Source organism: Dasypus novemcinctus, chromosome 13, assembly GCF_030445035.2.
Source record: "Dasypus novemcinctus isolate mDasNov1 chromosome 13, mDasNov1.1.hap2, whole genome shotgun sequence".
In the NCBI taxonomy this organism is placed as follows: domain Eukaryota; kingdom Metazoa; phylum Chordata; class Mammalia; order Cingulata; family Dasypodidae; genus Dasypus; species Dasypus novemcinctus.
In genome coordinates this window covers 12401421-12425654 of record NC_080685.1, presented here as the reverse complement: position 1 = coordinate 12425654, position 24234 = coordinate 12401421, and the positions used below count along the sequence as shown (strand labels likewise).

Below are 24234 nucleotides of genomic sequence, written 5' to 3'. Positions count from 1 at the left end.
TTTTGATTATTCTTTCTTCTTGAAAGATTATCCCTTTTACTAATATGTAATGTCCATCTTTGTCTTTCACAATAGTTTTGCATTTAAAGTCTATTTTATCCGATACTAATATAGCTACTCCTGCCCTTTTTTTGCTTATTGTTTACTTGTAAGATTGTTTTCCAGCCATTCGCTTTCAACCTCCTTGAATCCCTGGGTTTAAGATGGGTTTCTTGTAGACAGCATATTGATGGGTCATATTTCCTTATCCATTCTGCCATTCTTTGTCTCTTGACAGATGTGTTTAATCCATTGTCATTCAGTGTTATTACTCTCAAGGAATTACTTATGTTAGCCATATTTTCTTTAGATTTGTGTATATCATATGTTGTTTTTCTTTCTCTTTTTGTCTTTTTAGTTGTTCTTACACTCTTTTCCAATTCTGTCTCTTCTGTATTTTTCTTTTCTCCTGCAGAACTCCCTTTAGTGTTTCTTGATGGGCAGGTTTCTTGTTGGCATACTTTCTTGGTTTCTGTCTGTCATTTTTGAGTGCCAGCTTGCTGGATAGAATATTATTGGCTGTAAGTTTTTTTCTTTTAGTATCTTGACTATGTCTTACCTCTGTCTTCTTGCCTTCATGGTTTCAGATGAGAAATCAGCACTTAATTATTGAGCTTCCCTTGTATGTGATGGTTCTCTTTTCTCTTGCAGCCTTCACTATTTCCTCTTTGTCTTGAGGACTGGATAATTTGACAAGTATATGTCTTGGGGTAGCCCTTTTGGCATTATGCTGTTTGGGGTGTGTTGTGCTTCCTGGGCTTGTACATCAATCTCCCTCAAAAGGGTTGGGAACTTTTCGGCCCTTATTTCCTCCAGCACCCCTTTTGTCCTCCTTCCCTCCTCTTCTCCTTCTGGAATACCTATCACGTATATGATTGTGTATTTTGTGTTGTCATTCAGATCCCTAAGTCCCTGCTGGATTTTTTTCTGTCTTTTTATCTACCAATTCTATCTGTTTGATTTCAGATGTACTGTCTTCCACATCACTAATTCTTTCCTCTGCCTCATCAAATCTGCTGTTACTTGCTGAGAGTGTATTTTTTTAAGATTTTTTTTTTTATTTCTCTCCCCTTACCCGCCCCCCACCAGTTGTCTGCTCTCTGTTTCCACTTGCTGTGTGTTCCTCTGTGACTGCTTCTGTCCTTATCAGTGGCACCGGGAATCTGTGTTTCTTTTTGATGCATCATCTTGTTGTGTCAGCTCTCCGTGTGTGTGGTGTCATTACTGGGCAGGCTGCATTTTCTTTCACACTGGGTGGCTCTCCTTATGGGGTACACTCCTTGCGCTTGGGGCTCCCCTATGCAGGGGACACCCCTGTGTGTCAGGGCACTCCTTGCATGCATCAGCACCGCACATGGTCCAGCTCCACATGGGTCAAGGAGGCCCAGGGTTTGAACCACGGACCTCCCATGGTAGGGAGACGTCCTATCCATTGGGTCAAGTCCGCTTCCATGAGAGTGTATTTTTGATTTTTTGGATTATGCCTTTCAATACTATGATAGCCATTATATTTTTGTATATATTTACAGTTTTTTCTGTATGCTCTCCAAGTGTTTTCTTAATATCCTTAATCTCTCCATTCACTTTATTACATTGGCCCATGATATTTGTTTGGAGAGCTTTGATTAGATGTTCAGTGTTCTGCTTCTCTTCCTGGATTTTAGTTTGTTCATTGGATTGGGCCATGTCTTCCTGACTGTTGGTATGGTTTGCAATTTTTTGTTGCTGTCTGGTCATATTTTATTTTATTTTATTTTTTTTTAAAGATTTATTTATTTATTTTTAATTTCCCCCCTCCCCCCGGTTGTCTGTTCTCTGTGTATTTGCTGCGTCTTGTTTCTTTGTCCACTTCTGTTGTCATCAACGGCATGGGAAGTGTGGGTGGCGCCATTCCTGGGCAGGCTGCACTCTCTTACGCGCCGGGCAGCTCTCCCTATGGGTGCACTCCTTGCACGTGGGGCTCCCCCACATGGGGGACAGCTCTGCGTGGCATGGCACTCCTTGCACGCATCAGCACTGCGCATGGGCCAGCTCCACACAGGTCAAGGAGGCCCGGGGCTTGAACCACAGACCTCCCATGTGGTAGACGGACGCCCTAACCACTGGGCCAAGTCCGTTTCCCGGTCATCATTTTATCTTGATGGGCTTGTTCAGTTGATTAGCTTCTCCATCTAGTCCTATGGTTTATTTAGATGTTTTTGCATGTGTGGTAAGTCTTCTCTTTGACACTTTATTCTTCTCACTTTATTTCCTTGTTCTATAAATTCCCTTGAACGAAAAATATTAGGGCCAGGGAAAGCAAAAGTAGTAAGAAAAGAAAAAGTGTAATAGTAGTATTTGACAATAAATATTAGCAGAACTATTTGTAAGACCTAGGAGAATGCATATTAAACTCATGTAAGCTGTGTAGAGGTATAGCTATAAAAAAGTGGAATATGTACAGTGAGATGGGAAACAGTATATGGAGAAGAATATTGTGTGAATTAAAAGGTCAGTGTGATCAGGAGAGAGGGAAAGAGAAAAGAAAGGACAATAACATAAATAGTGAATAAAAGATAAAAAATAGAATAGAGGTGTTAGAAATAAAAAGAAAAATTGAGGGCTGAACAAATAGAGTTGGAATGTAAGAGTAAGAGCAACAAAAGACAGAAGATGGAAAGATGTAAAGGAAAGGGGATAGCATTGGTAGGCAAAATCAGTACACACAGAAAAGAGGAAATAGAGGAGGAGGAAGCACAGCAAACAAGAAACACTACCTGCAGCACCTAATAGAAAAAAAGGGGGAAAAACGTGTGGTGGAGGGATAAGGAGGAGGGAAAGACTAGAAAACAAACAAAAAATAAAAACAGACAAGCCCTGAAGCAAGGAGTCCTCTTTGCAATTGAATAAACTGCTTAGGTATCTGTCCTTCCACCCTTTATCCCTTCCTCACCTCTCTCTCTCCCAAGGCTGCAGGAAGCACAAGTGAGAGCTGCCCTCCGAGATTCAAATGGGACCCTGGTGAACCAACTCACCACAGAAAATAACAACTCTCTGTCTTTTTGAGAGCTAGCACCCACACCTTGCCTGGAACTCAAAATATGCTATTGGAAGCCTACCATGCACGTCCTACTGTCCGCCTCCCTTAGGTGTGTTCCACAGGACTAGTTAATTGCCTGACTCCACCTTCTCCTAGATCAGTTTTCCCTATCCCAGGGCATTTGGGTAAATCGGGCTGCCTCAGGAGATTCACCTCTCCTCTCTTTGTAGCCTCTACCCAAGCCAGGTGGCATGTTCCTCCCAGCTCAAAAAAGGGGGAACCAGACAATTGAACCCACACTCCTCGGGCCCCTCTGTACCCCTCACCATAAGCCTCCATGTCTCCAAGTTTGTCCGAGACCAGTGGGCTCGGGTATGCTGTGGTTTGGGGATCACTGGGCTCAGGGAACAGGTCAGAAACATGGGCTTGGAGAATGCAGGTTTGGGGAACATAGGGTACGGGAAATGTGGGGTTCAGGGAACACCGGTTCAGAGATCACAGGTTTGGGGAACAAGGGGCTTGTGAACGCCGCCGTGCCACCGGTGGTGTGGTTCAGGGAACGCTGTGGTTATCAGCCCCAGGGGAAGGGTTTAGCCTTCCCGCAGCTTTGGGCACAAGTGCCAGAAACCCCTGGTTTTACCTTGAGCAAGCACTCCTTTTGTTGCACTCTTTTCAGATTGATGTCCAGAAACCTCTTGCTTTTTCCCAAAACAGCTCACTCTGGCAGGATTCAATTCTCACTCAGCCAGCTTTTGCAGGAGAGATGATGAGGGTGCACTCACTTGGATGCCATCTTGCCCCACCTGTCTTTTTATTCTTGAGTTATAGGATTTCTTTATATATTTTGAATATTATACCATTATCAGATAAGTGGTTTACAAATATTTTCTCCTATGGAGTAAGTGGTCTTTTTCCTTTTATGAAAAGTCCTTTGATGAACAAATTTTTTAAAAAATTTTGTTAAGTGTGCCCTTTTATCAATTTTTTTATTTTGATGCTTGGGCTTTGGGTGTAATATCTAAGAAATGATGGCCTAACACAATATCCTCAAGATGCTTACCTGTATTTTCTTCTAGGAATTTTAAAGTCGTTATAATTTTATTTATGTCTTTGATCCCCTTTGAGTTTATTTTTGTATATGGCATGCTTCTTATGCATAAGGATATCCAGTTTTCCTAGCACTATTTGTTAGACTATTCTTTCCCAATTGAGTGGACTTAGCAGCCTTGTCAAAATTTAATTAGCCATAGATGTGAAGGTCTATTTCTGAACTCTCTATTCAATTCCATTTGTCTATGAATCTACCTCTGTGCCAGTGCCATGCTGTTTTGACCATTGTAGTTTTGTCATAAGTTTCAAAGTCAGGATGTGTGAGTCTTCCAACTCTAGTTTTTCTTTTTCAGGGTGGTTTTGGCTATTCAGGGCCCCTTACCCTTCCAAATAAATTTGATGAGTGACTCTTCCATTTCTACAAACCTGAAGAACTCCCTTTAGCCATTCTTGTAGGGCATGTCTTTTGGTTACAAACTCTCACAGTTTCTGTAAAGGTTTTAATCTTTCCCATATTTTTAAAGGACAGTTTTGCCAGATAAAGAATTTTGTGCTGACAGTTTTTCTCTTTCAGTATCTGAAACATATCCTACCTTCTTACATCCATGGTTTCTGGTAAGAAATTGGCATTTAAGAGCTATTGAGGATCCCTTGTATATGATGAATCACTTTTCTCTTGCTCCTTTTAGAATTCTCTCTTTATCTTTGATATTTGACATACTGACTAGTTTGTGTATTAGATTATGTCTGTTAGGGTTTATTCTGTTTGCAGTTCATTGCACTTCTTGGATATGTATATAATATATATAATATGTTTTTCATAAGAGTTGGGAAATTTGGGGCCATTATTTCTTCAAAAAGTCCTTCTCCCCCTTTTCCCTTCTCTTCTCATTCTGGAACTCCCATGTTGCATATGTTCATACATTTCATCGTGTCACTCATGTCCCTGAGATACTGCTCAATTTTGTCTATTCTTTTTTCTATTTTTTCTTCTGATTGTATGATTTCACATTACCTGTCTTCTTGTTTGATGATTCTTTCTTCTGCCTGTTCAAACCTGCTATTGTATTCCTCTAGTGTATTTTTAAGCTCAATTACTATACCTTTCATTCCCATAATTTCTGTCATGTTTCTTTGTAAACTTTCTAATTTTACTTGCGTATAGTCTTCTTAATATCCTTTAGCTTATATCCACCATTAGCTTATTTCTCTCCATATCTTCCTTCATCTTCTAGAATTGGTTTAGGAGATAATGGTCCAAATTCTCTGAATCCTGTGAACTTTTCATCTGTCCCCTTGTCTCAGCCATATTCTCCTGTTTCTTAGTATAGGTAGTATTTTTTGCTCATGTCTGGGTATCTGATTATTTTTATGCAGTAACTCTTAAGGTCAGTTTCTCCCCTTTGCCTAGGGTTTTATTGTATTTTAGCTTTGTGTTAAGCTATGTGATACATGGCCAAAATTATACTGGACCTAGAGTAGCCCAGGTTTTACTGTTTAGATTTTCTCAGGTCCTGTACACCTGATTATTGCAGGACAACTTTTAAGATTGCCCTTTGATGTACACTTGTTTCACCTCAGAGGATAGCTTCCTTTCCTCTGTTCCTTCTCCAGGAATTCTGATCTGTTCTGTTCATTTTTGTGCAGAATTTTCTTCACACCTCCTATGATTTGTTTAACTTTTCTCCCTCTCTCAGTGCTCATTTTTATTATACTTTCTAGTTCTGAATCCAGTCCTGTGTTACAGCAGTCCAGTTTTCCTCTTTTATTTTTCTGTGAGGTTTTTCTGCATCTGGTTACTTCCCATTAGGGTATCCCACCCCAAGAGCCATATTGGTTCAATCCAAAAAGTGCTGTTTTTCCTTTTAGGCCACCCAGCAGTCAGAGACTGGGCTAAGTGTGTGTACCTCTTACCAGAAGTTCTGCCTGGTCTCTCTTATTCTCTGGGGGCCCTTTTGGATGCAGCCCTCCTCAGCCACATGTGTTCTGCAGACTTGGATCCCTATACCTGGATATGTGTGGGGTTCTAACTCGCTGCTGTGAGCAGCTCTGTGGTCTGCAGCCATGGCAGGAGGGTGGCCGTACTGCCTCTGTGTGACGGTTAAGCTGCACAGCACCGAGTGAGGGGGAGGGCTCCAGACTGGTAGGTCCAGGATGTAAATTTTCTACCTATTTTTAGTGTGTTTTTTTTTTTTTTCTTTTTCCTCAGTTCGGCATTTGTGGAGTCCTTCTCCAATTGCTATTGTCCTCCAGAGTTTTAGGCATGTGGGACTTGTCCTTTTATTAACTGTTTCTGTGGCGAGAATGTCTTACCAGCCATTTGATAATGTCAGCTTCAGTTTTCATTCCTGTTAGTTACCTGTTACAAAGAAGCCACTGTGCCTTCTGTGGGCAGCATGCTCTTCCTTGGCTACCGGATTTCAAATTCAACTTCAGAAGGAGACTTTTTTTTTTCTTTTTTTTAACTTTTAGGAGTAACTGAGACATCATTTTATTTATTGTGTGATGTAGGGCAAAGTGGCTAAAAGAGCCTAATCCAGAAGCAGAGGAACTTTTCCGTATGGTGGCTGAAGTGTTTATCTACTGGTCAAAATCCCATGTAAGTATGAAAACATTGGGAGACGGTGTGTACTGCTTGGTTCATATTGAAGGATTTTAGATTTTTAACCAATTTCCCAATCTCAATCCCCTCAGTTATTCCCTCTGGTAATGTTTCTCAAACTTGTCTAGTAGCAATCACTAACAGTTCAGGAGAGGGACTAGTTTTCCCTGAGGAGTTTTGGGGGAATATCAGCCTTCTTTTGAGTTTCGAGACTTAGGCTTAAATTTACAGAGATTTTTGATTACACGCCACAAACGTTTTTTAGTTTCCCCCTAAATCTTAGATTAATATTGACATTACAGAGAGAGGTGCCATTTTTATCCTCTAATTTTCTCTGTGTATAGCAGCAGAAGCATGCCTCAGTATAGCCATTGCTGAGCTGGACTAGTGGTTTTTCAATAGTAGGAAACACTTGTGAAGGTACTTCATATTCCCTTAAATTTATAAATTATCATCATGGGCTTCAAGATCTGTAGAACTTTACTTTTGCTTACCTTTTAGAATCAGTTAGCTTTTAAAATAAAGCTTCTGCTTAAGGAACTCTGTTGATAGAATTTCTAAAGCACATCTTTTTTGGTTTTCATTATCTTATATGTTGCAAGTAGAACTATGTATTTTAAAATCAAACAAGTTGGTAATCACTGCAACAGTTATGTGGTATTCTATCAGGTATTTCAACTAATTAGCAGAGTTAGGGTAAATGAACATTTACTATTGCCCCAAATTTTCTCAAAGGCTTAGAAGATTTGTACTAATTATAATACATTTTTCTTTGTAAATGCTAGATTCTAAGAAAGTAAAAATAAAATCCTTACCTCAGTTTTATCATCTGAGATATCTTCCTAGTTTACTTAATCAGAATGTTAGATAAAAATCAGATTGCTTTGAAAATGTAAATTTTTTAAAAAGAAAAATTTTGAATTTTAATATAGAGGATAATATTATTGATTTTCTACATTTGAGGACTTGGTAAAATGTATTCCCAAAATCTGTATTAAAACATGTAAAAATACATAGCATGAAGAATATACCACATAATGGCTATTTTAACATTTGGATTTGTATCTTCACATTTTGTGTTTACTCTCCATGGTGTCATAGGAAATTCTTTATGTTCATCTAGGTAAATGCAAATTATTTCTTACCCTATTTAACTCCTGTTTGGAGGATGCATTAGATCATTCAGAGTACTTGTGAAACAAAATTTGAAATCCAGAGGAAATCACTCCATCAAAGACAAAGATGGATTTTAGTTTGTTTTTACCTTTTATTTTCTCTCCCAGGTTACACCAGCTATGATGCCCACTAGGCAAGGCAAATAGGAGAAGCACAGGAGTAAAGACTTAAGAAAACAAAACTCCGTAATTTTTCTTCTTCTACTTCATCAATCACTGAATTACCAAGAAGCTTCTTTAAGTTTATATTTGATACTGGACTTTTGACCAAAAGTATCATAATCAGTTAGTTTTTAGATGACCGTCTAATGGTACTTTAAAGAATAACAGGAAGAATTTGAATATGTGCTTTCAAATACCATGGGCACATTCAAAACACAAATAATATGTTACATTATTCTTCATTTATTTAAAGATTAAACTCCATGAGCAGCCATATGATTATTAATAGTAAAATTGGTATGTGAGCTGCGAATTAACGCTTCTACTGTTTTCATATAAAATTGTTTAGTGCTCATCAATAAATAACATATTTAGATGCATACTATGGAATCACTTTATAGGAGTTTTGCTCATTTGAAGAAAAGGAAGACATATATACAGTTAGATCTTTAATTTTTCTTTTAAAACTCTATTTTTACTTTCATTTTGGATTTGCTTTCTCTATTAGTATTACTCAAACAATCGCCTTTGCCAGTGTTTTTATGTTCCTGAATTAAAAATGAATAAAACAATGTCATGGTATTTTAAGAAGTAGGTAAAATATCTGACAGAATAGAAAGTTACATGGTAATTGTCTGTCTCTTAGGGAAGTCTGTGTTTGTCACAGGAGGAGCGTATGGTTTTTAGCCAGCTAAATCTGCTTTTGGGTATCCAGTCTACCCCTTGGCAGATGTGTGACCTTGTTACTTAAGCATTCTGAACCCTAGTTTTACCGTCTTTCACGCAAACATATTCATATCTAGTTCCTCTAATTTTTGTCCGTAGTCAAATGCCCTCATTAGGTATTACACAAATTAATAGCTCCCTTTCTTGATAAGTCTTTTCTATCAAATTAATAGACTTCACTTTGTAGAAGCTTTTGAGTCTTCTGGAGACTGTAATTATATGAACTTCTTGTCTAAGTGGTTTTTAACTGAAATTTCCTTTGCAACTTCTCAGAATTTCAAAAGAGAAGAGCAGAACTTCGTGGTACAGAATGAAATCAATAACATGTCTTTCCTTATTACTGATACCAAGTCAAAGATGTCAAAGGTATTATAATTTTGTTTTCCGGTTTAGAAAATATCCTACTGTAACTTTCATTGGTTGAATTTTTTAGACTTTGAAGGTTTATAGGAAATCTCATAGATTTGGTAATGTTATTTATGGATTACACACACACACACATACAAAGACATTCACAAAACTGCCAGTCAGTCCAATGCATATATACCTAATCAATGTTACATATCCATCAATGAATATATATGTACTTACATGTGCCAGATATACAGACCTCAAAATAATTAGCTAAATTATTTAAGAACCACATGGATAAAGATCACATTCTCCCACATGAGGTCAGAAGTATGCCTCCAAATTTTTTATTTCTATCTCACTCATGTAGGGGAAGAGAAGGAAGTTTCCTTTCAAAACATTTAAAAGTCCATGCCTTTGTATTTTGAATTACACTAAATAAGATAAAAACACATATTAAATGGGATAACACAGCAAATATGCTGCCAAATGTCCCTTAATGCAAAAAGACCAAGGAAATCAATTTCTACCACCTGACTAAATTATAAGAAGAAAGTCACTGTATGAAGTACACCTCCTCCCCCGAGCTCCACGAGCAGCTGTGACATTTGACATTGCTGGCACCACCAGTGCAATTAGATAGTATCATTTGATAAATCTAGTCTTATTTAGCTTTTTAAATGCCACGTATTTGACACCACAAGCAGAAGCTGGATGCTAATGCCTACTAAACCTTGGCATTATCTAGAACATTTATCCAACTACTATAGGCGGTTACTGCACATGACCTTGCTCTTGAAACACACATAAGAATAATTTTTCTGTCCTTTAGGCTGTCCGTGTTCCTTGAGGGGATGCAGTTTTAAGTGTACAAACTTCAGGGATGTTTTAAACTGAAAGCTGTGACAATTTCTCTGCTCAGGCAACTTATTGTCAGTTTGCTCCAGTGTCAACATTTCCTTTGGAATGATTACAGTGGTTCCAATGTACCATCAAACTTGACACATGTTAAAGGTCTTTAGAGCAGAGCTCTGCATATCCCTTATACAGGCGTCCTTTCTCATCTTTTACATCATTCTAGTCCAGTGGTTTGTCCACTACGTTTGTCTTATACTAGACTGGGTCATCTATAAACATTGACTAATAGTAGCATTTCCTCCTATTTGTAGAGAAAATTTGATAATAATCAGTAGAAACATATCAATTTTAACATGTCCCAAAATAAATTTTCTCAAACCTTTTAGTCTTTTTTATCATGTGACTATTGGCACTTGGAGACAAGACAGTTAGCAAATAATAATAGTGATGAGAAATTTAGAAATTGCTGATTATGCTTAGTTTCCTTAAAATTTGTTTGTTTTTACCTGCACATGTGCTTGGAATATTTGTATTGCATAAATCCATTTTCCTAGATAGAATGATTCTGTTTCAAAGAATGGAGTCCAACACACTTAATATTTCATATTGTTTTACTAAAGGAATCATGGTGTCCATGTGTTTCAGAATTGGGCCAAGTTTGGGAGTCATTATGTTAGCCACAGAGGCATCAAAACGGCAGTTTATTTTTATCATTCAGGTAGCATGAAGGACCCAAATAGCATGAAGGACCCAAAATAGGGATGAGATCAGGGGATGAGTGCATTTATACCAAAAAGTCCCACTATTAAGATCTGGAGCAAAGAACTGATAGCAGGGAATTAGCCATAGGTGTTATATACAGAGCTGAAATGGACAGAAGGGTGTTCTCCATGTGACGCTGAGAACCAAGAGATATAGGAAGCTTTGGGGATTCCTTTAACAAAAAGCTCATGCAGTTTTCCTGAGGCATGACAGCAGCAGGCAGAGCCACCCACCAGAGTCCTGAAGGAAAAACTAACTCCTTTTGAACAGAGCTTTAGAGCAAAGATAATACAGAACCACATACAAACACAAACCAAAGGACAAATTTTCAGATGGGTCTTAGCCACTGCTACCCAAACAGGAGATAATCACTATTTGTGTTGCAAATAATGCAAACAATTGCAAAGTTAGAAAAGAAGATAAAATAGGTGAGTGAGGCTGGCAGGCCAACTTGGAAGATGGCCCCCTGGGAGAGAGATTTTAAACAAAATGTCCACAGCCCGTGAAGCAGAGAGACAAGGTATTTAGGATTGGATACAATCCCATGAGAAGGAGAGTGACCTAATGAGCATGATGTGAAAGCCCCTGCTCTGCCTCTCCTGCTTGCACAGTCGTGGTGGTGACTGCAGAAGCATGCACAAATCTCCAGGGGATAGTACTGCACTTTGACTCAAGTTTGTGCCTCACATGCGCTTTGTCCATGGCCCTGTGTGTGGTGAGTGAGGCATGGTGAGCTGTGCCCCTCTTCCTCTGCCCCGTGAGCTCTCTGAGCCCGTGGTTCCTCTTAGTAGGTAGGCTCTTTCTCAATGGCAGGGAACCTGTTTTATTCAGTTGGTAACCCTAAAGCTCAGTGAAATGCTTGGGCTATCGTAGCCACTTAAGTCATGTGGATACATTAAATTAAATTTTGAAATTTTAAGAAGTTTGCAATTTGGGTATTAGCCTAGGCTTTTTAATATGTCTTATTATATTTTCCTGTTGCTTTTACTGACTCACTGTTTCAGTGGTACAAAATGGATTATGTTGGCTCATTATATGGCCAGCATTGCTGAAGTTTTTAATTCCATGGCTTGTTTTAAGAACTCTTACACTTAGCATTTATTATGCCTTCTCTATGTTAGTTTGACATTTCAAGAAAGCAAATGGGTTTTTGCCTGTTGCACTATTGAATTGTATCCTATTTTTTCTTAAGGTTTCAATTGCCATTGAAATTTAACAGAAAGACTTGGAAATTTAAAGCCAGGTTGACTTTCATAAGTTGTGTATCTAATGCTAAAAAAATATCATACAGAAAATATATCTTTTGATTTTTTTGGTGGACTACTATGATATAGGAATAGTAGAAACATCTTTGTTAATTATCACTCACAGGATAGTTGATAAATACAACAAACTGAACAAGGGCCCCATGTTCTTAGTGTGGTATAGGAAAGATCACAGTTTTAGAAGCAAAACTTAGAGTGCCCACTTGCTCCCTTAGCACTATGATACCTTGACCAATTTCTTAAACTTCACTCTCCAGATTAGCGACAATTAGTAATGTCATTTACCTTGAGGGATAGTTATAAAAATTAAAATACTGTGTGCATAGTACCTCACAGATTGCAGGCACCCAACAAATTTTAACTATTCTCATAGTAACAATAATGATAAAGGGAAAATACATTTGCGCACTTAGCAGTGATACAGATTTTAACTACGTAGAGACTATTAGAGAAGAGAATGGCTAGGACAGTCAAAGATTTCATTGGCGGTAAAGATTTGGGTTTAGTATTGAAAAATGAACAGTTGTAGATTGATCTTGAGGAAAGGGTCAAGGTCCTCAGTCATAGAAATGTTTAATTGAAGGCCAGCAGTATCTCTTTAGAATAGTCTGCTTGATGTTTTTTATTCACTTTCTTCTGATCCTCTGTTAAATTCAAGTCTATTTTATATGGACATTTTAGGTTCATATATGTGTGGCAGAGATAATGAGATAGGAGAGAGTGAGATTAATTGATTGGTTTAAGAGAAGGCTCGTTTTATCTCACTTTCTTCCAGAACGAAGCGACATGTTGGCCATTTTATTGTATATTCATATCTAATTCATATGTTAGGGAATAGATTAAAACTGGAATATAATTCAAATTCAATAGTTTTAGCAGTTCTGCTTAAATTATTAAGCAGTTCCCATCACCAACGCTCAATGGTTGGTTCTGAATCTAGGAGGGACCAGAACAGCTTTGGCCCTGGCCCTCATGGAGCTCATAGTCTAGGGAGGAAAACAGACCCTAATCAAACAAAGAAACAACCAATATATATAGATAGGAGGATGCCTGATTACTTGTAGATTTAATTTCTTCATGACTAGAAGTGGACTATATCACCCCAAAATATTCAAAGATTTAGTAACTTATATTTTGAGTTACTGGCTTCTTGTAGTATAGAAAAGAAGATTATTATCTGAGCATAAGTAGGAAGTCTTTTGTGTAGTGCATCTCAAAACTGAATACTTTATAGTTGCATTTAGTGTTGATTTAAATTCTTTTTTATGATAAGGTCACTTAAATGTTTATACATATAAAAGTAGGTATAAACTTCTGCAGACTCCTACATTTCATACTACCATAAAAGCAAAAGAAATGGACAATTTAAATTCAAAGAAATTTCTAAAATCAATAAAGTTCATATATATTGGGTAATATTTTGCTGAAATTAAGTTATCAATGTTAGAAGTATGTTTGCATAAATTATATCAATATGCTTACTTTTTAAGATGATGATTAATCATTTGGTAATTATTTTTGCTATTGTAGTTATGTTTCCTTTTTAACAAAGCACATATTTTAAATCATGGATCTGTTATTTTTAGGGTTAAACAATTTAATAGTGCAAATAGTTATTCAATGTGCTTTTTCTACAAAACTTGCAAATGATCTCTTCAACATTGGTGCATATAAAAATGAGTTCCATGTAATAAGTACATCTCTTTGGAATGTGATTATGATTCTGATTGTTATGTCTAAATATATAGCTTCAATATTATATATCATTATATAACCCAATATATATTATATTATATTTTAATGTGATATGTTTTGCTTTATTTGGGGGAAAGCAAATCGTTTGTGTATTAAATTCCCTTTTGTTTTTCTCCTAAGACTATTATAATACGCTATTTTCATGAAAGTATCTTATAAGTGTGAATTATTGGTACAAAAAATCCAACATGCATGAAGTAGACATGGAGAAATTATTTTAACTTTGATTCTTCTCTTACTAGCAAGACGAATGCTCACTGTCCAGTAGAAATTAAACCTGGTCATTTGAGATGATCCCTTTACACCAGCATATTCCTCTACTATATCACAAAGAGAGCCCTAAGTAGCATGGCAGTCCTCAGCTGAAAGGTGGCAGTCCACATAGTCCTGAATATTTGTTTACAAAGCACTGATTAGTGTGTCATTTCTTCTTATGCTAGAGAGGGATCGAGGCCCTGGGGAGACAAGTCTACGGACTATATAAAAGGGCAATGTATTTCTATAATTTCTATGTATGTGTATGTTTTTTTTATCAAATAAACATTTGTCAAACCAGAGGTGAATCCCTTTTTAACAAAAATTTTCTCTTAAGGGTTTAAGTCTAAAAAACATACCATATCTGAAATTACCATAGAATTTCTCATATATCCATCTCATTCCCTGAAACTACAATGTGCATTTTCCTTCTAAAAATTACATGAAATTGGGTGTCGGTGAAATGTAATAACTGGACAGTGTGAGAGTGGGACTTAAAATTAGCAAGAGATGCTAAGAAGGAAAGAGAAAATTATTTTCAGAAGAGTAGAACTGTCAAAAATAAGGACCAACAGAAAATGAGGAAGCGAGAACCACAATCAAGTTAGCTTCATAGGTGGCAAGTTCTCAATTTGAGCAAAGCAGGTGCAGGTCCCAATGCTTGTTTGTTTCACAGGCAGCTGTCTCTGACCAGGAAAGGAAGAAAATGAAACGTAAAGGAGACCGGTATTCCATGCAGACCTCTCTTATTGTAGCTGCTCTGAAGCGATTACTGCCCATTGGCTTGAACATTTGTGCCCCTGGGGACCAGGAGCTCATTGCTCTGGCCAAAAATCGATTTAGTATGGTAAGTTTCCTCCTCATACCTGTGGTAATGATCATTCAACCTCCAGACGTTCAAGTGTATGAACTCCTTTGTCTCAGTGCTCTATACCAATCTTTGTTTTGCATTATGTATTTTATTAAGCAGTTATTCTTTACAAGCCCAAGGACTGAGAAACAAAAAATACCTACTTTGGGGGTCAGAGGGGCATTTTTATTTCTTAGTTATGTTTATTACCTCCGAGGCATATTCAGGATCCAAGCAGAAAAGACACAAACAAATATCTGACCATGAAAATAAAAATGGATTTCATATGAACTCATATATCAAATTAGTGATGAAAGGTATATTCAGACTTATGCAGGAAGATTTTTCAGTGCTAGAAGCATGATGCATTATGCTGATTGTGGAATAGAAAAGCTGCTGACTTAAATCAGTAGCTCCACTCCTCCATTAGCATTAAGATTTCAGATTCTCAAGATTTCATGTCCTCTGTTTTTCTTCTTCATGATTATGGAGATGAGGATGAAATCTTTCAAAAATATACATTGAAATTATTTTTCTTATATTTATGTACATTAGAAGATGTATTCCCTTTCCCCCATGCCCACAGAGAATCACTGAAATACCCACCTGTATATCCAGAATTTGACACTCAAAAGTGAGCAAATTGAAGGACTGATGTGGCAGAGTGGTTTGCAACTTTATTGGCAGTGATCTAACATTTGGGCCTCAGATATGGCTCCTGACTTTTACTGGATCAATGGGGTACTGAGTTAAAATAGCTTGGTGGACATTTGGGAGTTTGCTGGAAACATACTCCCTCTTTGTCCAAGGGAACATGTTTCTGCCGTTCTTGTTAAGACTTTGGAATCTTAGTTCCATGGGTAGTAATGCATTTAAGGTGGAGTTCAAGTGGGTTTCTATTTCGTTTCAAGTCACAGCAGTATCCAGAAATTATCTGGAATAGAAACCCTGATATTTGGGTCACATATAGGGATCCTGTAAAGATGTTTTTCAGGCATATACTATTTCAAGAAAGATTTGAGTTATTTCTATTCATTTGTAACAATTGATGCATTATAAGAGTTCCTTTAGATAACATTTATTTCTTGACAGAAAGACACTGAGGAGGAAGTACGAGATATAATCCGTAGTAATATTCATTTACAAGGCAAGGTAAGCCAAATTTTATTCTAAAGTGATTTAGTGTATGTGAATCAGTTGATCATTCTTTAAAAATAATGTTACCTTAGCAATTAAAGTAGTGAATTTATATTATTATATAAATATAAAAAAGATGGCTCCCTTGTCTGTTCGCTTGTTGTTTTATTGCTCATTGTTTGTGCTTGTTGTCTCCTCTTTTTTTGTCTTTTGTTTTTTATTTTTGTGCTAGTTGTCTGCTCTCGTCTGTTTTTTTCTTGAGGAGGCACCAGGAACTGAACGCAGGACCATCCATGAGGGAGGTGGGCACTCAACTGCCTGAGCCACATTTGCTCCCGATTTATATCATTTTAATTAGTCACTATTCTACTTGCAAATCTTAAAGATAATAGACGATGTTATCGTCTTCATCAGGGATTGTCAAACTTTGAAAAAAAAAGTCTGTCACCAGTTGAAATAAAATTTGGATATGTCCTTTGTGTAGATGAGTTTGAGGGCATTTGGGATGGAGGCAGGAATCCATAAAAAATTAAGATTTTACATCTGGTGCTCATTAATTAACTATGTGTATTTAAGAGTCATTAGTACATAAGAATTTTTGCAATTGGAGCAAATGGGTTTACCCAAGGAGGGGAGTGCACATTTAGAAGAAGAACATGGATGGAAATTGAAATAACACCTAGAGTTGGTTTTGTAGTTCAGGAAGAATTTTTTATTAAGTTTCTCTACTGCTAAAACAATAAAGTGCCTGTGGTTGGCTTAAGAGCAAGAATTGATTGGCTCAGTTTGAGACTCAGGCACCCTGTCGTCCTTGGTTCTTGGCTTTTCCCACACAAGGCAGTGCATATGGTGGCCTCTCCTTTCTCTTCTGAGGTCCGTTAACTTCCAGCTTCTGGTTGCTCCCTGTGGCTTTTTTTTCCGTGTCCAGTTTCCTTTGCTTATAGTGACTTCAGCCCTGTTTAGGCCCGCACTCATTGAGCTCACTTTTATTCTTTTTTTTTTTCCTTTTCTTTTTTTATCTGCCCCTGCCCCCTTCCACTCCATTGCCTGCTCTTTGTGTCCAATCACTGTGCATTTTTCTCTGTTTGTTATATTCTCATTAGGCGGCTTTGGGAACCCATCCTGGGACCTTCTGGAGTGGGAGACAGGTGATCAATCTCTTGCATCACCTCAGCACCCTAGTTCGCTGCATCTCTTATTGTCTCTTCTCTTTGTCTCTTTTTTGTTGTTCTATCATCTTGCTGCGTCAGCTCTCCATGTGGGCTGCACCACTCCTGTGTGTGCTGCACTCCTTGTGCGGGGGCCACTCCTTGCACGGGCGGCACCCCTGTTTGGGGTGCAACAGCACTCCACATAGGCCAGCTCACCACACGGGCCAGGAGGCCCTGGGTATTGAGCCCCGGACCTCCTATATGGTAGGCAGAAGCTCTGTCAGTTGAGCCATATCTACTTCCCTGCTTTTATTCTGACATCCATTCTGAGTTTTGTTTTGTTTTTAATTATGAAAATGTCCAAATGTCAAAAACTAGTGCGTATAGGATAAAGTATGCCTTTCTGGGTATTAAAATGCCTCCTTCCAAAGATCCAAACCATATCATTTTATTTTTAGTGCTTCACAATATAATATGTTAAAGGTGAGACATGCCTTTGTAATATTCACAATGCACAAATGTTTATTTGGAGCAAAATTCATGTGAATGTTGCTAGGTACTCAGTCGTACATTCAGTGTTAACTTTTCCATAATAGGATGCTAATTCCTGTTAGAGCATATTCTCTTTTCATAGGGCAAGAAGATTGTTAATAGTTACACTAAAACTTTTTCCCCTTTATGAAGAGACAATACCTATTTTTGCATGTAGGTGTTTGAGGATGACCATGCACCCCTGTAAGTGTTGTGGGGGCTTTTCGGGGGACCCCAGGCCTCACTTTGAGAATCAGTGGAATAAGAAGCATCACTGCTGAGTATAGAGAGGAAATGTCCAAGACTTCCAAAGAAGGGCTTTAAGCCTGTCTCAGGAAATAACCAAATGAGGAAGGTTATTTCTTAGATAAGCAGAAAGAAATTCTTCCACTATTTTAAGAGATCACTTGTAAGAATTCTCTGGATAATTTCAATTATATACTGGGGACGGGGAGAAAGGGAAGAGCAGAAAAGAAACACATTTTTAGTCAATATTTCACCTCTAAATGAATGAAACCTCAAAGTAAAGAGGAAAGGAATATATATTCTTTCTGACATTTCAATCTCAACTTCTTATGCGATGAGTTATGTCTAGATATTATGGAGATACACAGGATTGCAAAAAAATGAATGTTTTGTTCCTAACTCCTTGAACGCATTGTCTTGACATTGTAGGGATGGTAATCCTGGAGGGGGGAGGAGTACACTTTATATTCGAGAAAATATTCTACTTATTTTGCCTAATATAGGTAAGAATGTATCATTAAAATCATAAAGTACTATACCACAGCATCATCCTCAGATGATAAAAGTACATGAAGAAAAAGTACTTTGTGTTATCAAAGGACAAATGGTGTTCACCATGTCATCCAATATACAAAATTCTATCTCTGTTTCTTCTAAATGAAAGTTAATTTTGACATTTCAGTGTATGCTTTACCAGGCTAGGAGTTATGAAGTTTTAGATGCTGTCCATTTAGTTCTGGTTCAAAACATTGTCTCCTATTTTTAATAAGAATTTTAAAGAGGATGAGAAGGATAAGGGGTTGCTTTGCCTGTTTTTATTGATTAATGCTTATTCTGTTTTTTGTTGTTGTTCTTTTGATTTCTTTTTTTTTTCATTATTTATTATTATTTTTTTAATGTTATATTAAAAAAATATCAGGTCCCCATATACCCTCCTACCCCCCTCACCCCACTCCCCCCATAACAACAACCTCCTCCTCATCATGGGACATTCATTGCACTTGGTGAATACATCTTTGAGCACTGCTGCACCACATGGTCAATGGTCCACATTATAGTTTACACTCTCCCCCAGTCCACCTAGTGGGCCATGGGAGGACATACAGAGTCCAGTAACGGTCCCTGCAGCACCACCCAGGACAACTCCAAGTCCTGAAAATGCCCCACATCACATCTCTTGTTCCCACTCCCTACCCTCAGCAGCTACTATGGCCACTTTCTCCATCTCAGTGCTACATTTACTTCCATTTGAAGTTATGTGCTCTAACTCTTAAGATGCTTGTCCTTTCATTTTCTACAATTTATAATGATATTTTTTAAAGCATGCAGATCTCAGTTATGTCTTGCACTAAGGAAATTTGACAGTATTAAAAAACAAAATGTGTGAATTCCTTTATTGTAAGAATATGATTATATTAATCCCATTGATTTTTATTATTTAATATCTTTGTTTCAGTGAGTCTAAGTTCTGTTGTAGAGTCCCTATGTGATCCTATGTCTTTGCCTAAAAAGTAAATTTATAAATCTTTCAACAGCCTAACTGTGAAAGAGGAAGATCAAGATACAAGGTTTCCTTTCCTTGACAAATTCGGACTTACCCAAAGTGCTAGTTGAAACTTCTCTTGTTTAAAAAAATCTTCCCAACCACTGACAGATTAGGTTAAGTCTCATGGAACTCTGTATTTCTTTATAGTAGCCCTTATCACACAGGTAAATATTTGTTAAATATCTGTCTTCTGCACTAATTGTAAATTCCATGAGTCCAAAGACTTTGTCTGCCGTGATTTCTATCAGAGCTTTAACACTGTGCTATATTCAATAAATAATTGTCGATAGCTTCTCTGGAAGTCAGTCTTCCTCTCTTTAGACTGCAATCATTTTATTTTATAAACTTTTTCCTACAGTTAGAGGATCCTGCGATTAGATGGCAAATGGCTCTTTACAAAGACTTACCAAACAGAACAGAAGATACTTCAGATCCAGAGAAGACTGTAGAAAGAGTATTGGATATAGCGAATGTCCTTTTTCATCTTGAACAGGTTAGATTTTGTGTTGATTTAATAATATTTGCCTTAACTACGTAAAAATATCTTAAAAAGAGGATGTGTATTAAGTATGAGTTAAAAAACTTACTTGTTCAGGTTATTCATGGTAAGGTAAATCATGAAAGGAGGATTTTTTTGTCAAAGGATTTTTGAGTAAAAAGAAATTGTTAGCTGTCATAGACTTGAAAAGATGGGAAGATACCTGTGTAGAATTTCTTTAATACCCCTGTTCGAATAGAAATTTGTGGCTGAAGCATAGAGACTTTGCAAAGAAAATTTTAACCTAAGCTCAGTACAAAAGCAGTAGGTACACAGGAAATATTTGTTGATATAATCTATCTACAAATTCAGTGTCCTTTTAAAATGTGTGTTTTTGTGTTGTGTATCTGCTTTTTTTTTTCCCCCAGGAGAGCAGGCTGGCTCTTTTGAATTTCCTAAAACTCAAATTCCAGCCAAGCCGGCACATTAGTACACGGAGACATTCCAAGTTATGGGATACATTTTGGCATTAACCTTTGAATCATAGATCTTATTTTAGATAGCTTTTTGCTTCAGTATTGGAAAAACTCACTGCTTATGGTCTTTCATTGTATAGTAGAAAAATGATGAACTCCATGATGGCAGGGACCTTTTCTCTCCTGTTCACTACTGTTTCTGCAATGCCTTGGTATGCAGTATTGTTGATATGTTGATTGTCCTCCCTCCTCCTCAGAATCCCTTACTCCCATAAAAAGCTTCATTTGCAGTTTTGAATCTGGAAATTTAAATCAAAATGTGTTGGATCTCTTTAAACAAACAGTACTGTTGATTCTGTTTTCATCTATAATGTTGTCTCCACAGTGTTTTATCCTGTTTAACATACTCATCACCAAGAAAATTAAAGTGGACATTTAGGAAAACAATACTTTTTTATCTTGATATATGGAAAGTGGTTTATTTTGTTTCAAGACAAAATACAAGTTGTTTCTTTAAAATTTCTAAACCACTGTGGTCCAAACATGATTAATGTTTTCTGTAGGCAATACAATATTCATATTTTGACCCTTTTATAATAAAAAGGATAATAAATTCAGTTTTACTTATTTAGCTAACATAACCATTTTTATTTCTTCCAGAAATACACAAGTCTGAGCCGGAGATATTACAGTCTGGGAAGTATAGTGTTCAGTTGCCTAGCAATTACTAATTAATTTAGAATTATTTAGGGATTTTTTTCTGTTTCATATTTATAATTAATCTTTCTCCACCTGCAGCTTCAAACACCACTAGCTAATAAATAACTTGCTTGTCTCATTTACTATAACTTTTGAATTCCCATTTCTATCTAACAAAAGAGTTAGAAATATTTTAACATTTTTGCAAAATTAAATACTTTTGCCCACTCCTAATACTGTTTTCACAAAGTCTTGTCATCTTCTACTCATCCTGTTACATTAAGGAACAGGAAGATTTTCGCTCAAATTTTCTTTAACCACCTCTATTCGTGTTTACAGCTTTTGCTCTTATGATATAATTAGTTGCAATGGATACATAAACAAGAATGAAGTGTTTGGTTGTTGTTGTTTTTTTATATAGACAGAAAATGTATTTTGGAACCACAGTGTAAAAGGCAAAGGAAATTTTGAGAAGGATGCAAAATAATTTTATAGATATTGGTTTTATTTTTCTTTGACTAAAGAGATGACATAGCATCTAAAAATGCACATTATTGGGAAAATTGGGTATTTTTAAAGAAAATTATATAACATTTTATATCAAGTTAGTATTGGGTAATTTTTCGGACATGGATTTTTCCCACAAGAACTTAAAGGTGCTTTTCTAATTGGAATTCCAAATGTAGGTTACTTTAAAAGTGCCGCTGTTTAGAATTGTATTTTTGAGTGCAGTTTGGTGTGTAAATTATTGATTTCTCTCTTTACCTCTGTCTGTGGGTGTTCTATTTACTTATTTATATTTGTCGTTCTGCCACAGGTGGAGCATCCTCAGAGATCAAAAAAGGCTGTGTGGCACAAATTGCTCTCTAAGCAGAGGAAAAGAGCGGTGGTAGCCTGCTTCCGAATGGCTCCTTTATATAATCTGCCAAGGTCCGAATACGTAGGATATTTACAATAGTTATTTTCCCCTAATAAGTAACAGAGTCTAGCATCTGCCTTAACATGAATACAATAGACCAAAAAGAAGGATGAAAGAGATTTATCTGCTCTTCTGTATAATGCTTGTTCCTGTTTTTCTTTTGAATATTCTCTGAGAACCACAGTCTGAAATGTACTCAGTAAATGACTTTTATATACTAAGATCTGCTCACTACTGTGAGACTAAGTGGAATAAGTAGGAACTGATGTTTTTGCGATTCAGACTGCCTGGATTTGAATCTTGGCATGTCAGATCACTGACTGTAAAACCTTGGTCCAGTTACTTACCTCTCCATCTTGTAGTTTTCCCACACAATAATAGCACCATAGAGTTGTTTAAATTATTTAATGGGTCTCAGTGTATGCAGAGCACTTAGAACATGCTTGGCTCAATGTATGTTCATTGTAAATATTTGATAATTATTAGCATTCAGGGGAAAGACTAAGGCCAATGAATTTGACAGACCCATCAATTTTCTCTTAGAGGTATAGCAGGCATACTTGTTAATCGAGGAGTAAACTAATACCTTCAAATCTGGCCTGATGCCTAGGGTCCCTTTCAGGCTTTTGGCTGTTTTTCTAAGAAACCATGCTCTTTCACACTCTGAACATTACGCAAGTGGCATAATCCCCACAACTATTAAACAAGACTTAGCTAATTCTCTTTTATGATGTCTCTGACCAATCCTACTTTTTGCAAATTGAATGCTTCCTCCTATTTGTTTCCAAGGCACTGTTTAAAAATAAAATTTTATTGAAGTGTAGCATTTATGCATGAACATACATAAACAATAAGGGGATAGTAAAAGTTAACTTAAAAAGCAAACACACATAACATCATAAGGATTGCTATACATCACCCCACCACCAACACCATGGAATGCCATGAAACTTTTGTTACAAACTATGAAATAGCATCTTCAAAATATTACTACTTACTATAGCCACATCTTACATGTGGTGTATTTTCCCCTAACCAGCCTAATTATTTACATCCTGGTTTAGTATTATATATTTGTTATAATTCACGAGACAAGAGTATCATATTTATCCTGTTAACCAGAGTCCATCCTCCATCACTGGATTCCCTGTGTTATACATCCCATGTTTTATACAATCCATCTAAAGTGTACCCTCGGTGGATTTCAGTTTCATCACAGAGTTGTGCTGTCATCTTCTCAGTCAATTTTAGAGCATTTTTGTTATTCCAAAAGGAAAAATCCCATTTTCTCTTATATCCTCCCTGTTGTTCTTGAGAATTAGTATAATTTCTTTGCCATTTTTGTAAAAATATTACAATATTACTGTTAACTATTATCTATAAGTTATATTAGTTGTAATTTCTCATGTATCACCATATTCTTAACACTTTGTAAAAGAACGTACTTATAGTTATACCTTTAGCGACTACCTTCATCTACCACTGAAATCACTTTTATACCTACACCAGATTACTCTCTAGTTTCCTTTCAATTGACCTTTATATCCTTTCAGCCACAATCTCGTTTAGAAATCAGTAGTGTTAGTTATAATCATTATAATGTTCTACCATAAACTCTGTTCATTTCAACACTTTTACAATAAACCTTATTAAAAATACTACATACACCAAGCATCAGCTCCCATTCTCACCCCACATTCTCTTTCCTGGTAACCTGTACTCTAGAGTTTACCTCCATTTTGTCTATGTTGTCTAGTTTGATGGCATACAGTTGTTCATAGTATCATCTTATGATCTCTGTCATTTCTGTGGGGTTAGTGGTAATGTACCCCCTCCCATTTTTTACTTTATTTTTTGTATCTTCTCTCTTTTTTCCTTTGTCAGTCTAGCTAAGGGTTTGTTGATTTTGTTGATTATTTCAAAGAACCAATTTTTTGTTTTATTGGTTCTCTCTATTGTCTTTTTATCCTTCATTTCATTTATTCTCTGATCTTTATTATTTCTTTTGGTTTAGTTTGGGATTTGTTTGCTGTTCATTTTCTAGTTCCTCCAGGTATGCACTTAGGTCTTCGATTTTAGCTCTTTCATCTTTTTTAATGAAGAATAAGCATTATTCTTAATGTAAGCATTGAGGGCTTACATTAAAGCACTGCCTTTAAGTACTTCCAGCACTGCCTGTCAG

At 36.7% G+C, this 24234-nt stretch overlaps 1 protein-coding gene across 1 annotated transcript in view; it reads left to right on the top strand.

Annotated features, from left to right (window-relative positions):
- Nucleotides 1-24234, top strand: part of RYR2 (ryanodine receptor 2) — a 735760-nt gene that overhangs the window by 610225 nt on the left and 101301 nt on the right. The window contains exons 68-74 of the mRNA XM_071207362.1: nucleotides 6620-6707; nucleotides 9047-9139; nucleotides 14696-14866; nucleotides 15962-16021; nucleotides 19839-19973; nucleotides 21095-21131; nucleotides 21952-22063. Coding sequence (XP_071063463.1) covers nucleotides 6620-6707; nucleotides 9047-9139; nucleotides 14696-14866; nucleotides 15962-16021; nucleotides 19839-19973; nucleotides 21095-21131; nucleotides 21952-22063 — 696 coding nt within the window. The remainder of the gene's footprint in view (nucleotides 1-6619; nucleotides 6708-9046; nucleotides 9140-14695; nucleotides 14867-15961; nucleotides 16022-19838; nucleotides 19974-21094; nucleotides 21132-21951; nucleotides 22064-24234) is intronic.